At 39.7% G+C, this 16,207-nt stretch overlaps 1 protein-coding gene and 1 long non-coding RNA gene across 3 annotated transcripts; one reads left to right on the top strand and one right to left on the bottom strand.

The window, feature by feature from the left end:
* On the top strand, window positions 7,063-8,612 carry LOC109849171. Its single transcript, XR_002249015.1, has 3 exons — window positions 7,063-7,213; window positions 7,536-7,595; window positions 8,289-8,612. It is a non-coding gene; the product is annotated as an uncharacterized LOC109849171 (long non-coding RNA).
* On the bottom strand, window positions 9,706-15,540 carry LOC109849197 (diacylglycerol kinase 5-like). 2 transcript variants are annotated; one of them, XM_020419008.1, is made up of 13 exons: window positions 15,434-15,540; window positions 14,740-14,953; window positions 14,501-14,623; window positions 14,261-14,389; window positions 14,019-14,104; window positions 13,811-13,934; window positions 13,078-13,126; window positions 12,255-12,337; window positions 11,999-12,066; window positions 10,853-10,927; window positions 10,611-10,698; window positions 10,331-10,447; window positions 9,706-10,212 (listed from the first exon to the last, which is right to left on the bottom strand). In XM_020419008.1, exons 2-13 carry the CDS (start codon window positions 14,938-14,940, stop codon window positions 9,904-9,906), a joined length of 1,452 nt encoding a protein of 483 aa, XP_020274597.1. In that variant the 5' UTR covers window positions 14,941-14,953; window positions 15,434-15,540; the 3' UTR covers window positions 9,706-9,903. The 2 variants fall into 2 exon arrangements, with proteins under 2 accessions (XP_020274597.1, XP_020274598.1); XM_020419009.1 differs by lacking the exon at window positions 15,434-15,540 and adding an exon at window positions 15,214-15,385.

Below are 16,207 nucleotides of genomic sequence, written 5' to 3'. Positions count from 1 at the left end.
CGACCGCGTTGTGGCGTGGTGTGGCATGGTTGAAGAAACCGCAAAGAAATTTGGTGAAAACAGGTTTTGGGATGTAGGAGTCAGTTTGGGAGCTGCGCGGTCGACCGCGGTGCAAGGCCGGTCGACCGCAAACGTGCACAGGCTCATGGATTGTGTCTGGATTTGACGCGGTCGATCGCCACGGTCGATGCGAGACCCTGTAGTTGATTTTTGGGCTCTGTCGTTTGCCGCGATCGACTGCCAGACCCTGTAAGCATTTTTTAGGTTCTGTCGTTTGGCGCGGTCAACCGTGACGGTCGACCACGTAACGGGTCAGGCCCAGTTTGAGTTTCCTATTCTTATTGGGTTTTGGTGTTTGATATAAATACCAATACACGTTCTATGGTTTCTTAAGGCTTAAGTTTGGGATATTTGGAGCACAGAAAAGAGATATTTTCTGAGCTATTTGTTTAGGGTTTATTTGGAGAGATTAAGAGCTTTGTGGTGAGAATAGTTTGTTCCTTCGAGTGATTTTTAATCTCAATTTGTACTCTTATTTTCTATTAGTAAAAAACCATATCCCCTTCTTGCCCCGTAGACATAGGCAATTGCCAAACCACGTTAAAATTGGTGTTTTTGTGTTTGTACGTTGATTGATTGGTTTTGCCTTCTCGAACGGCATTTGGTTTGGTTCCTCGACGCGGATCCCAACAATGGGGTCCTTTTGACTGAGAACCTGGTTATTAGCCTTTTCTAATCGAGCCAATAATATCGTTAGTGGGATATTATTCGCAGCAGCTCGATTCCTGCTCGGACCCTCACATCTAGACGCTTTATGATACACCGTCTGATGGCTTTTCGTTCTCTTTAGAAGCGATCCGAGGAAGCTGGAAAAGTGGACCCACGTGGTCAAAATGCAAAGCTCCTCATTAGATTTCTCACCACGACCCAGAAGGAAAAAAGTTTGAGGATATATTTTGAAGGATATTGATGCGCTCAGATTCTTCGCAATCGGTCCGTCTCGCATATCTTCTGCAGTGATGCACACACCAGAAAATCTCTGGGTGTCCCTCCCAGGGAGGCGAGCTAAAAATAAGGAAATGGTTTATGTATTCAAGATAATTACGTATTTAGAAAATACCATCTCAATTCATCTTATTTCATCATATCCAGGATGCGATATGGTTCTGAAGGATGAATCATATATGGACAGATCCAATGAGATTTCATTCTTGAACAAAAATCCATTTTTGGATTTATTTCATCTTTTCCATGACTGGAACAAAGGGGGATACAAGTTACACTACGAGTTTGAATCAGAAGAGAGATTTCAAGAAATCGCAGATCTATTCACTCTATCAATAACTAAGCCGGATCTAGCGTATCATAGGGGATATGACTTTTCTATTGATTCCTACGGGTTGGATAAAAAAATTCTTGAATGAGGTATTCAACTCTAGAGATGAATCGAAAAAGAAACCTTTATTGGTTCTACCTCCTATTTTTTATGAGGAGAATGAATCTTTTTATCGAATGATCAGAAAAAAACCGGTCCGGATCCACTGCGGGAATGATTTGGAAGATCAAAAACTAAAAACAATGGTATTTGCTAGCAACAACATCATGGAGGCAGGAAATGAATATAAATCAATCCGAAATCCGATTCAAATCCAATATAGCACTTATGTGTACAAAAGAAATGTATCGAATAGATTCTGTTTAATGAATAGATCTGATCGCAACTTCAAATATGGAATTCAAAGGGATCAAATAGGAAATGATACTCTGAACGTGTACAGTGTTGGGAAGCACGTGGGGACCACCACGTGCATGATGCGGAGCAGCAAAGCACCGTGAAAGGCTAAGAACGTGGGGCCCACCCACTCAAGTGGTTTTTGAACGCGTGAACGAGGCCACGAAGAAACGCGTGAACGTGGGGGCCCAAGTTCGTTTTGGCCACAAGCACGCAGGATTCTCCGGTTATATAAAGGAACAAATATTATTCCTAGGGTTTTAGCGCAAAGGAGGTTTGGTTTTTTTGTGCGGCTGCGGAAAAGAAGCAAACAGCAGAGGTGATTTTTTTTGGCTGCGAAGAAAAAGAAAAACACAGAGGCATTCCGTGCCGACTTTGAGAGTTTTGAGCATCCTTTTGTAGAGAAATATTGTGAGGAATTTAAGAGTTTGTTTGAGGGTTTAGGTTGTGAGTGATTCTAAACCCTAGTTGTAATCTCTCCCTCTAATAGTAGATCTCCCTCTCCTTGCCCCGTGAACGTAGGCAATTTGTCGAACCACGTAAAATTGGTTGTATCGCTATTTATGTGATTTGTAATAGCTTTTAGGTTCCCTCGACAGGTCAGTCCTAGAACTGATGAGAGGAAGAGCTGATATCCCTCGACAGGTCAGTCCTAGAACTGATGAGAGGAAGAGCTGATATCTCACTTGGTTGAGATATTTTGTTTAAGGTTCTTGTTTCCTTTGTGAATGATGAGAGGAAGAGCTGATATCTCACTTGGTTGAGATATTTTGTTTAAGGTTCTTGTTTCCTTTGTGAAGCAGGATTTCCTATTTTGGCCTGACTCTCTTGTTGTGCTGCCAAAGTGCTGCTGAAATTTTCGCTACGCGCAACAAGTGGTATCAGAGACCATATTTCATATCTAGGGTGTTTTGGATTAGGTGGAGGAAGATTCAGTTGGAAGCTTGGTTCTTAGAGTTCTAGGCTTCGGTGGAGATAGCATTAGGAGTTGCCATTGGAGATTTCACTTTCCTCGTGTAGACAGGAGATCTATTTGGAATCCAATCTAGGGTTCAGTTTAGTGATTCCTAATTTCTATTAAATTTGTTCTTTCTCTACAATTTGGAGTTAGTTTGCAATGAGAGAAGAAGGTGAAAGCAGCAAGTCGATGGCGAGTATAATACAAGTTAGTTTTCAGAACACTAAGATTAGTGTGGTGAAGTATGACGGTAAAATCAACTTTGGTTTGTGGATGAGCGACGTACAAGATGCGCTCAATACTCAGAATTTGGAAGAGACCATCATGGTCCACGAGAGGCCACTTAAATATGATGAGGCGATATGGGAGAAGATGAATAGGAACACGTGTGGGGGTGATCAGGTCCTGTTTGAAACAAGAACTGAAATATGATATGATTGGGGTGACGCCTGCAATGAAGATGTGGGAAATTCTCAACAACAAGTATCTTACGAATAGTGTTGAGAACAGGTTGCACTTGCTGCGAAGACTCTTCAGATTTCAGATGTCCAAAGGAACCTCACTAGCAGCGCATGTGAACAACTATACTAAGTTGTTGTCGGACTTGACAAATATTGATGAGAAGATTTCGGATGAGTATAAGGCTATTATCTTATTGGGCTCCTTACCGGATGAAGAGTATAATACCTTCGTGCTCACTTTGTTGAACGGAAGATCTTCTATCAGCTATAGTGAAGTGACTAACGCTTTGACGAACTACGATTTGAGGAGGAAGGATAAGGAGACTTCCCGCGCTAGTACTTCAGGAAAGGCCTTGTCGACGAGAGGTAGAAGCCCATATCCGAAAGGTGGTAATGGAGGGAGGTCAAAGTCAGGAAACCACTGCCAATTAGCAAAGAACCAATGTGTATTCTGCAATGAGCAGAGATATTGGAAGAGAGACTGCCCGAAGCTCAAGGAGAAAAAGAATAGCAATAAAAAGGGTCCGAAGGCCAATGAGGTGAACGTTGCGAAAGGCGATGATTCCGATGATTCGTGCTTTTCTCTATTGATTACTCCGGAGGTGAACCATGTGGATGCATCAGATTGGATGCTTGATTCCGGTACTACTTATCATGTGACCCCTAGGCGAGACTGGTTTGCATCTTTGGAGAAAGTCGACGGGGGTATTGTTGTTATGGAAAATGATCAATCTTGTGGCGTTTGTGGGATAGGTACCGTGTGGATTAGGATGCACGATGGAGTAGTCCGTAAGTTGAATGAGGTGAGATTTGTTCCTCAACTAAAGAAAAATCTTATCTCAGTTGGAGCTTTGGAGGTGAAGGGATTCAATGTGACTTTCGAAAACACTGTAGCGAAGGTTACTAAGAGATCATTGGTGGTGATGAAGGGAGTCCGCAATAGGAATTTGTATTATCTGAAGGGAAGCATCGAGATTGGCCAGGTTGCTTCAGCTATTTCAGAAGCAGACATGAGCAGACTTTGGCATTATAGGTTGGGGCACACAGAAGAGAAGTCACTGTAAGTTTTGTGCAAGTAGGGGCTATTGAAGGGAGCCAAGAGTGGTAAAGTAGAATTCTGTGAGCACTGTGTTCTTGGCAATAAGACGAATGTGAAGTTCGGGACGACCATTTATAAGACGAGGGGCATCTTGGACTACGTACACATAGATGTTTGGGGTCCTACCAAGACTACATCATTTGGTGGTCGACATTTGTTCGTCACGTTTGTTGATGACTATTCTAGGCATTGTTAAGTGTACACCATGAAGCATAAGAATGAAGTCCTAGATTTGTTTGTGGAGTGGAAGAAGAGATTAGAACTACAGACTGGAAGAAGAGATTAGAACTTACATATGCGAGCTACCTCATTAATAGGTTGTCTTCATCTGCGATTGAGGGGGAAATCCCTATGGAGAAGTGGTCGGGAGAGCCAGCACACGACTATGATCAGCTCAAGGTATTCGGGTGCCCTGTATTTTATTATGTGAGAACAGATAAATTAGAACATCAAGATAGGAAGGCTATATTTGTAGGATTCAAGCGTGATGTCAAGGGATACAAGCTTTGGGATCCAGTTGATAAGAAGATTGTGCTGAGTAGGGACGCCACGTTTGATGAGGCTTCTATCTTGAAGCATCTCATCTCTCATCAGGTGGAGAGTGACCCGACGGAGGAGATATCCCAGTTGGTAGAGATCGATGCAGCTCCACATTATCCAGATGGTACGGTATCCATTAGAGTGCCGGCTGAGATGACACCAGGCGAGCATGACGTTGACATAGGGGATACGAGTACTGATGTGCAGGATCAGGGACCAACGGCTCAGGTTTAGGATTCGATTACGGTTCGGAGACAGAAGAGAAACATACAATGCCAGCATGGTATGCCGACACAGTTATGTATGCACTTCCGGTGGAGAGTATCGATGAGTTGGTGCCTACTACATTCAGAGAGGCTGAGTAGAGTTTGGCGGCTGACTCGTGGCAGGTGGCTATACAGGAGGAGATGGAATCTCTTCATAAGAACGATACATAGGATCTTGTTGAGCTTCCAAAAGGGTGGAAAGCAATTGGTTGCAAGTGGGTATACACGAAGAAGGAGGGCATTGAGAGCACTCCATTGAGGTTCAAAGCTTTGGTTGCAAGTGGGTATACACGAAGAAGGAGGGCATTGAGAGCACTCCATTGAGGTTCAAAGCTAGATTGATTACGAAGGGCTATGCACAGGAGGAAGGTATTGACTATAATGAGGTTTTCTCTCCGGTGGTGAAGCATTCTTCGATTCGGATTTTGCTAGCTTTGGTGACACAGTATGGTTTGAAGTTAGATCAGTTGGATGCGAAGACGACATTTCTTCATGGTGATCTTGATAAAGAAATATATATGACTCTGCCATTAGGATTCCGAGCTGCATGGAAAGAAAAATTGGTTTGCAGATTAAAGAAATTTCTATACGGTTTGAAACAGTCTCCTCGACAGTGATATAGGCGATTCAATGGTTTTATGATTGGTCATTCATATACTCGGAGCCAGTTTGATCCTTGTGTATATTTTCGCAAGTTGAAAGGATGTGCGTACATCTATTTGTTACTTTATGTCGATGATATGTTGGTTGCCTCTATTTCCAGGTCGGCTATAGATGAGTTGAAAGTTCAGCTTTCAAATGAGTTTGAGATGAAGGACTTGGGCGAGGCGAAGCGCATTTTAGGAATGGAGATCGACAGAGACAAGAAGAAGGGCAAAATTTGTTTGACACAGGTGGCTTATTTAAAGAAGGTTCTACAGCGATTCCATGTTAGCATGGATACGAAGCCAGTTAGTGTACCATTGGGAGCCTATTTGAAGCTTTCAGCTGGTCTTTCACTGAAGTCAGTTGAAGATCGTGAGTTGATGTCGAAGACTCCATATGCGAGCGTAGTTGGGAGCTTGATGTATGCGATGGTATGTACGAGGCCAGATTTGTCATAGGCGGTGAGCATGGTTTCGAGATACATGCACGATCCAGGAGTAGGTCATTAGGACGTCGTGAGATGGATTTTGAGGTACATTCGAGGTACGCTCAATGTTGGTTTAGTTTATGAGCGGGACACTACAGGTGGGCATCTATGCATTGGTTATGTTGATTCGGATTATGCCGGGGATTTGGATAAACGCCGGTCTACGATGGGGTATATATTCACTTTGACCCGTGCACCGGTGTGTTGGAGATGCACCTTACAGTCGACGGTGTCTTTGTCTACGATGAAAGCAGAGTATATGCCATTTACGGAGGCTGTGAAGGAGGCTATTTGGCTTCGAGGACTTTTGGAGGAACTTGGTATATCGCAGAGGTCCGTCACTATTTATTGTGATAGCATGAGTGCTATCTATTTGGCGAAGAATCATGTTTTTCATACGAGGACGAAGCATATTGACGTTCGTTATCACTTCATTCGAGATGTTCTTGAGGATGGCGATGTGGAGATTGTGAAAGTCCACACGAAGGATAATCCGACGGATATGCTCACTAAGGTGGTTCCGAGCAACAAGTTTGATCATTGTCGAAACTTGTTGCACATTAGTGATTGTTGAGGCCGTTGACGGCCATTTGGGTGAACTACGTTCGGCTTGATTCCTTGGGCAAGAGGATACGTAGACAGTCATGTTTGATGCTGTAATAATTCTAAGTTTTAAGATAGATATATATAAGGAAAAGTATATGGGCTTTTATGTAAAATTAGTTAGAGGGTTATAATAGCAAAAAGGGACCTTTATAAATACCCAAACCCTACCCTTCTTTCCCCGTCAGCGCTTTCCTTCCTTCTCTCACTTTTCGCCCGCACGCTCTCACAAAAAAAAAAAAAAAATAAATAAAAAAAAAATAAAAAAAAAAAAAAAAAAAAAAAAAAAAAAAAAAAAAATCCGTCACAGTCTTGCTGTCTCTGTTCTTCCGCGCACACAAAAAAAAAGAGAGGAGGAAGCCTTGTTTTGACTTTTTCAGCCATGCGAAGCTTTTAAGAAAAATAGAGATATATTAATCAAGGTATAAATTATTTATTTATTTTAACTTTTCTCTCCTGATATTTTCAATCCATGGCATGGCTGACACAAGAGATTATTACTACTCTTACTTTTATTATCTTCATGCATTATATTATGATTCGTAGCATATAAGTATATGGATTCATGAAAAAAAAAATTTGTTATGTATACAATGTTTAACTGTAGTATAGGGTACAGTAGGGTATGTAGATTGATTTTTATAGTTAATTAAATGGTGTATGATAATATCCTAAGATTATTTTAATAGGTATTCGGGTCTTAATTATACGTTAATTTTGATGGTTATTTGTATATTTATGTAGGAGTTCCAAGTGATTTCGAGGAGGCGTCGTGATTGTATTCCGATAGTCTTTCGGATTTGTGTAAGTGTTGTGAATTTGTACATTATTCGCTGCGTATTTTTCATATAAAAATATATTAACTATGTGTAAGTTTGTTCTGGTGGAATATATCCTTTGTTATGGTTTGCTCGATACTATTTGTTGATTGGTTTGATTTTGTGATGCTCATGGATATTTTGGTATAAGCCTATGCTTATTTTCTTTATCAATTTTTTATGATTTTCATATAGTGGTAGGTTGAGATGCATATGTGTTTGATTTATTTCACTATTGGTTGGCCTTTGGCATTTTTGTATAATGTGATTAGCTTTACGAACTTTGTTTATTGTTAAAGCATATGCATCTCAGGTCAATATACCGGTATATGTCGGATATAAGCAAGTTATTAAAACAAGGCTCAATGTGCCTCTATGAGGTTTCTATTTTAGCGCTAAGAGCCCAAGTTTGGGTCTCACCGTCCCTACCACGGGCTTTATAATAGTGGGGTTTGCCAAGTCAACCGGAGTATCGAAGTGTTGACCGCATTGAGACGTGACCTGCTTATTTCCATTGCATTTATATATATATTTTAAAATGTTGCATTATGAATTTTTACTATTTTAGTAATTTGTTTTCCCAGTAACTTTATTTTAGTTTTGCAAAACCAGTGTTTAATGTATGAATTTATCCACTTATTGAGTTGTGAACTCATTGTGTTATTTCTATTCTTTTCAGAGACTCGGGATTAGGTGGAATTGAGGATTGTCAAATTCTTAGAACGAAGCAAAGAATAATTCGAGATTGTTATTGTCTTCTAGGCGAAGGTTAAATAAAGTCTTTAATGTTTAGATGATGAATTGAGAGTTTGTAATAATGAGATTCTTTCTTTAGGTTGAGATTTATTTGGAGTTGAGGAATATTTATTTTTTATCAAGTTAATCGGCTTAGTTGAGTTTTGGGATTATAGAGAATATTTGTTGTTGGTTTTAGTTCAATGAAGAGATTTGTTCTAGTGTTCTTTTAATGAATGTATATTTTGGAGGACTTTTCACAGGTTTAGTCCGGCTCTAATATTCCTTTGAGGTTCGGAAATTGGGGTCGTGACAGATGCAGCCGGTTTGGATTAGTTGATTTTGATAGGGGTGAGATTGTTTGGACTCTCATTCGGATTCCCGACTTGTTATGGATTAAGTCCGTTGTTGTGAATTATTTCACGGCGTACTGGACACAACAAGTGGGACATTTGGTTGCTTTGGTGTCGGCTCGGTTTTGGGAAAATTTCGCCGAGGTGGAGAATTGTTGGGAAACACGTGGGGACCACCACGTGCATGATGCGAAGCAGCAAAGCACCAATGAAAGGCTAGGAACGTGGGGCCCACCCACTCAAATGGTTTTTGAACGCGTGAACGAGGCTATGAAGAAACGCATGAACGTGGGGGGCCAAGTTCGTTTTGGCCACAAGCTCGCACGATTCTCCGGTTATATAAAGGAACAAATATTGTTCCTAGGGTTTTAGCGCAAAGGAGGTTTGGTTGTTTTGTGCGGCTGTGGAACAAAAGCAAACAACAGAGGTGATTTTTTTTTGCTACGAAGAAAAAGAAAAACACAGAGGCGTTCTGTGTCGACTTTGAGAGTTTTGAGCATCCTTTTGTAGAGAGATATTGTGAGGGATTTGAGAGTTTGTTTGAGGGTTTAGGTTGTGAGTGATTATAAACCCTAGTTGTAATCTCTCCCTCTAATAGTAGATCTCCCCCTCCTTGCCCCGTGGACATAGGCAATTTGCCGAACCACGTAAAATTAGTTGTATCGCTATTTGTGTGATTTGTAATAGCTTTTAGGTTCCCTCGACAGGTCAGTCCTAGAACTGATGAGAGGAATAGCTGATATCTCACTTGATTGGGATATTTTGCTTAAGGTTCTTGTTTCCTTTGTGAAGCATGATTTCCTATTGCGACCTGACTCTCTTGTTGTGCTACCGAAGTGCTGCCGAAATTTCCGCTACGCGCAACATACAGCGCCCCTCTTCCGAGCAATTCGCGTGCCTTTGGTTTTAGCCATTCGCGTGCCTTTGGTTTTTCGTAACGCGTACAGTCACCCAGAGTGCTGCTCAACAACGCATACAAATTTACTGCGGTTATTCTAAAGGTTTCTATTTACCATCTAATTTGTCATACTATTTCATTGTTATTAAACCCTGTACTGTACAGAAACATTCCCAACGCAGGTTCACATATATACGTACAAAGGTTATCAACAAACAGATCTGATGGGGTCCAGTTTCAGGAGGAGGTTGGCATGGGCTTACAGAGTTGACAATAGAATAAAGACGTGGAATTAACTGAAAAGAAGACTACTCATATGCTGTTGGAAGCTTGAAAGTGTCTGCCGCACCAAACTTTCTCTTCGCTTCGGTATCCTCTTCTGACTCTCCACTGCTCGAATCCTCATCCTGCTGCCCAGAGGAAGGGGAAGAGGGATCATTGATACTTTTAGACCTGCAGTTAAGGGTTGCAAGCATGTTCACTTGTCCGAGATGGGAGATCTCAACCACGACCTTATCATCATCTGCAGGTAATGGCTGCTTCCAAGGCTCCCCATCAAGTCTCATGTATGTATGTTCAGCAGCTCCCTTATGGAACTCAAAGCGAACTCCACGTGCCTACATATAGGGTTGAAAATTTAAGATATGAGTTCTGTTCCTTGAGGCTGGACCTGTTAATTTTCTGTAAGGTGTAGATACTAATATGATTCTTTAAAACTCTCAGTGCTTTTCTTACCTGTGCAAGACGAGTCCCATGTCCTTTAGGAGTAAGTAGAAGCAAACCCTGCCAAGCATCTCTAAAGCCCACAATCTCGATAAGTCCATCATCAACAAATGGTGCAGTTAAATCTCTCTGCACAATTAAATAGTACACTTTTCACTTCGAAGATTACTGTAAAATGTTAGTTAAGCAAATCACAATAAATTTCTTTCTTCTTGAGATAACGGGGAAAAAATCTCATGAACGAATTTTAATTATGATATTGAACAAATGACGAGGAGAAAGGTAGACCTACATCTCGTGCTTTCCTCTTGCTTGGTGTTCCCCACGGATTGAATCCTCCAGAAAAGCTAGGTAAGTTGAGACAAATGATTGACCTGATGCTGCAAAATTGCACCTTTTTAATTAATAGCTGAACAAGATTTAGACAACTAAATAGTGGAGTTACGCACAGAGATCAACAACATGCTGCTACAAGAGCGAGGCCAAAAGGACAGGCTCATTTCAAAACGAAATACGTACGTAACAATTATTTACCTGTGAGAAATGTTGAGTTTTTCCCAGTAGCCAGGTTTTCTCATGACCTTTATAGTTGCAAGCTGAGCGATGTTCCTGTGCTTAAACTCAATTAGTTTAAAATATACTTTACATCAAGCATGTTCATCAATAATATTGGAAACCAGGAGGTGTGGAAGCTAGCAGCATGTACCAGATCCTATATGTTTGGAGACAATAGTATTTCCTAAGAAATTCTGACCCACGGATGTGGCCTTTTCTTTGGAGGGTGAAGCTGGAAATTTCACCTCATTTCCTGTTTAGTGAGGAAGTTCCTTTTTTCCACTCCTTTAAATGGTGATTCCAGACTTTCTTAATGCCTTTTTACGCACATCTACAAATAGTAAACCAACTTAGGTTTATTTGCAAGGTTATTAAATTTGAAGAGATGCCCTTAAGAATCTTTATATCATTCAGTTACTCTATTGTTCTGTTTTCATATTATCCTATTTCTCCCTGTCAAAACTGGTGTTGCTTCAATTACTTTAGCACATATGAGGAAGCTAACATCTGAAATCCCTCAGTGACAATAACAACAGAGCTACTAACTCATTCCCATATTTCTGCGTGCATGCATGTTCTTTTATATATATAATCCAGATGATACGGATGAAACAAATCAACAATATGCCTACTAGAAAAGCTAGCAGCAGGAGCAGGTATATATACTCAGATCATGGATTTAAATTAAGATGGAAGATTTTACATGAAACTTAAACAGTAACAGCTCATGAGTTGAGATCTATATTACAACTTCACACGTTGTGGGACTGTTTTTATAGGTGCCTTGAGAATGTCTTCTGGATTGTGGTTGTGTCACAGTCAAACATCATTTTTTTCTTGGCGTCCTTTCGAGGGAAATGCAGGAATATCATCTTGATCTGCAAATCAGTTTTTTAAAGTGGACACAGAAAGTTGACTTATGGAGGTATCTCTAATCATTTTGAAGAAAGTTTGCAATACAGGGTTGACAATAACAGCAAGGAAGGGAAATCCATAGTAGTCAGAAACTTGCAAACATCTCTGGAATAACTCCCGGATAACAAATGTGATAGTCATCAACATAAGTCATAGCACATGCACATTCAACTATAAAATAAAGAATCAGAAAAACAAAGTCGTACTGACCTTGAAGAAGTCTGAGGAAGAGAGGGTAAAAACCATCCTTGTGTCAATCCAAGTTTAGCATAGGTACTCTGTTAAAGGCAGAACAGTTGATTAGCCCTGTCTTTTTAGAAATTTGTTTGATACTAATGACCTATATGTGATACCTAACTTTAACATGATTTTTGATATGTTTATTATAAGAAAAATTAAAAGCAGAAATATCACAGGTTAGCTTCTAATGGGATTCTTCGTTCTAAACAAACGAAAGAGAAAATACCTGATTAACCAACTGATTCTTGAACTTCTCTGGATGAAGCTTCCTCTCAGAATGAAATGCATATGATACTTGAGCATCCATTCCTGTAAAAACATGCTAAATATTTAACTTCTCACAGGTCTGTAACTTAAGCTGATAGGCAATGCAAATTCTATAGCTTTAAACATGTTTAATTTTCTCCTTTCTCCAAAATTCTACCAATGCACTTTGAAAGCGACTGTCCAGATAAGATCCAACACTGTTCTCAAATGAATATGTAGTGCACAAGGCAATAGTTACAAGTGCTCTGACAGATGTTATAAACAAGACAGCAAAAATTGATATTTGATTAAAAAGAAAGTCGACAGATTGCTAAAGGAAAAGGTCCATTGTGACATTTTCTAATATCCATTAAAGATATAGTCGTGGAAGAGGATGGCAGCAATTTGAAAGATTGAAATGATTCTAGATGAAATAAGGCAAAACCAATACATAAGGGGAGACACAAGAATCACTGGTTTGGCATGCACCCACTGGGAGCTGGAGGGGGGGAACATCATCTTGCCAATGGACATGTTGACCTAAAGGAAGTAGTAGCGCAACACTATAGAGAAATATTAAAAGGGATCATGAAACGTGAGAATTGCACTAGACATGATTGAAGAACAGAGGCAAAAATCATTTCCAGGCAGTTAGAATTTTAGATTTGTAACAATGTCACAGCAATCTTAATATAAAATATACTGTATGTACAGTAATAACTGTGATTTCAAAGAAGAATCTATGGAGAAGATTTAGATATTTGGTTCTGGAGAAATCAAGTGGTGTAGAATTAAACTCTTACCCATACTGAAATAATTCCAGAATCCCCCACGAAATGTGCAATAACCATTCTGAGAAGAGATCAACAGTGGATCAGCAACACAAGCAATTCAATTAACAGTAAAGTTTAATTCCTGTGTTACATAGTTCAAAATTGTATGCTTCCAATTCGTAAACGTGCTTCAAAATTATGCATTACTTAGCACTATGTAGTTAGCAAATATCACAAAGCCCACAGCTCAGCATGTTGTCGGAACCCCAACGTTTTGAGATAGAAGAGAGAGCCAAATAGAGAGAGGTTAATGTGGGCAGGTGGCTGTAAGTAAGTACAATTAGGGGTAAATTAATCGTTATTAAAATATTAGCTTAACAAAAATGAGAAACTCCACTTGATTTTCTAGCAATAGCAGAGAGGGATAAAATTATCAGTCTACATCTTACTGGACGCGTGATTTGGGAAGCAATTACCAAAATATGGAAGATTCGGTGAGTAAAATTAAAAAGCCTAGTATGTACTATTCACCGCAGGTATAAGCTCGAACAATGCACAAGTGACAACAACAAAACCGTGGTACTAAAGTAAAAGCAGGAACCTTTGGCAGCCAAAACATAATAATGAAAGAGACAACAGACAACGCAAGCGAGATAGCAACCGATTAAATAGCCATTTTCTAATGCCTCAAATGTTTGTGAGGAAATTGACTTTTTCACTTTTTCAAAACATATGCTTAATGGTGGAAACCATATTGTATTACCCTATTAAGTGAGTCTGCATTTGGCACACGCTGAAATGCATGCAACGAATGTGGCAGTTCCGGTGGTGCAATCGGATCACAGGAACCTTCCTTGGGGATTCTCATCCTCATCACTATATGCCAACTGAAACATAAAACATAAAGAATTTAGTAACTTCTTGCACATCATAAACCCGATGCCAAAGACAATAATATTAGAAGGAACTACCTATCAATCTTCATTTCGGTAGCCTTTGTCACTTGTTCAAGAAAAGATTTCACAGACTGGCGATCAGTACCGGGATTCTTTTTTCCCTGCATCATAAGCGCAGGCATGAACAATTACAAGGCAGTAACTATGAATCCCTTCATAAGGGTGAATTAACCATGGTTATTTATCTGATACAAGTGGGCACAATAACCATGTGTATGATTGCATGAGAATCACGTTCACAATTGTGCTCTGCATACCCAACCAAATGAAAAAGGAAGGTTGTTTCCAGTTCCCAGTGGCACAGTTGCAACAGGGGGAGGGTGAGCTAGTTTCAGATCGCAAACTACTCCAAGTAGCCAACTTGCTGTACCATCACCTCCTGCAACCTAAAAAAGTATACAATCAAGCTCAGATATGAAACCTTGCTACATAAAGAAGACTGAAACAATCAGTAAGTAACAAATGGAGCAACACAGGTAACTTGAGTAGTTCCTTACTATTAGTCTAAGTCTCTTTTGAATCTCAGCAGCAAGATTATCTCCATCAGACTTGAGTTTTTCCAAATTGCTGTAAAGCCTGTGCAATACCTTGTCAGGAGCTTCCTCCTTTAAATCGAAAACCTGAAAACCACAAGAGATGTATAAATACGAGGCCCGTGCGTATTTACTACAGAAACAGATAATTTTAGTAGCAAGTTATTTATGATCAAAATTTCCTTCTACAGGGTAACAATTACCTGGAGCTCATTCAAAAGTTGACGGTATGTTACAAGCAAATCACCTCCGAGCTGGCCTCCACTCCGGGAGTTGATGAAAACTATGACAGGGCATCCAGGAGTGTAAGAAATGGGCTCTCTTTCTGACTCGGGATCGAGTATATAATTTGGTACGTAAAACTCCTTTAGTAACCTGTTCGTTTCTGAGTTACAGTCGCCCATTCTCGTATCCTCCCTGCAAAATAGATGAAATTTCATTTATTTATTTTTTGTTAGTGCGTGAAATTGCTCAATTTTCCTGCAGATACGTGCACCAAGCAGATCGTTAGGAGAAAGATGTGTTAGAATTCCCTACTATCAGAGATTGAAGAAACAGAATAATTGAATTATTAAGTGCACGTCTAGAAAATAATCTCATTTAGAAACAAATGCAAGTTTTGAAGCGACAAAATCAAGCAATTGAAATAAAACTAGCTCAAGATTCTTCCTTTTGACCTCACATCCTCTACAAATTCAACCGCAAGAGATCGATCAAGATTTATATCCTCACTACAAAAGAAATTCAAAGTTCGCCTTATAGAACTAATCCCATTACGCCCGATCAACCCTACAAGCCTCTTTTTTTTTATTTTTTTAGCCGAAGATTTCTAGCTGATTGAACAAAGATCTAGCAAAACGCAAATGATTTGAAAGGATTGAAGGATTAAAAGCTTACCTGGAGAAGAATTTGGAACCAGATTCGCAGCAGAGATCTGAAACAATTTAGATTCCCAAAATCTCCCCGTGTCAATTAAAATAACTAACTCCCGAAGGGAAAGTTTGAGAACGACAAGGGGAGCAAGTGGAAGTAGGGGTAAATAGGTAATTCTACATTGAGACACGGGAATTCAACGGTTGAAAACTGGCGCGTTTCTTCTTCCGGGTGACGTTGGGTATCCACTGCTCACTACAAACACGAAACACCTTGCATAGCCATTTGCATGAACGCTGGTTGACACGTGTCCTGCCTAATCAGCGGACCTAAAGATGTTTGCTATACTAAGTACAATACTGGATAAGTACCCTGAACGCGTTAGCATCTCGGGTGCGGCCGGTGAATTTGTTTTCCTAAAGTGACCTTCTTCGCTGTTTGACGGCTATTTGTTAGTAACTAGTTTCAAACCCGTGCGATGCACGGATTTCTCTAAAATACAAAAATTACTGTAGCAAAATAATACAAAATAAAACGGTAATAATATGTAAGTAGCCAGAAATGATACAACCTAAGTTGTATATATGTTTGACTTTATATTAAACTGTTAAAAAGAATGAAAATATAATTCTCATATTCTCATAACAAAACTGCTTAAAATGCCTAATGTTTTTATGATTAATGTCAAAATATTTTGTTGTAGCAAGTAATTAGCATGAAGCATAATTTTTAGTTCCAAACAAAATATTCAAAGCACATAGAGATACATGTTAATTATATATATTTGAATGAAAATAA

Source organism: Asparagus officinalis, chromosome 7 (genome assembly GCF_001876935.1).
Source record: "Asparagus officinalis chromosome 7, Aspof.V1, whole genome shotgun sequence".
NCBI classification, from domain to species: Eukaryota; Viridiplantae; Streptophyta; class Magnoliopsida; order Asparagales; family Asparagaceae; genus Asparagus; species Asparagus officinalis.
This window is presented reverse-complemented; position numbering and strand designations above follow the sequence as displayed.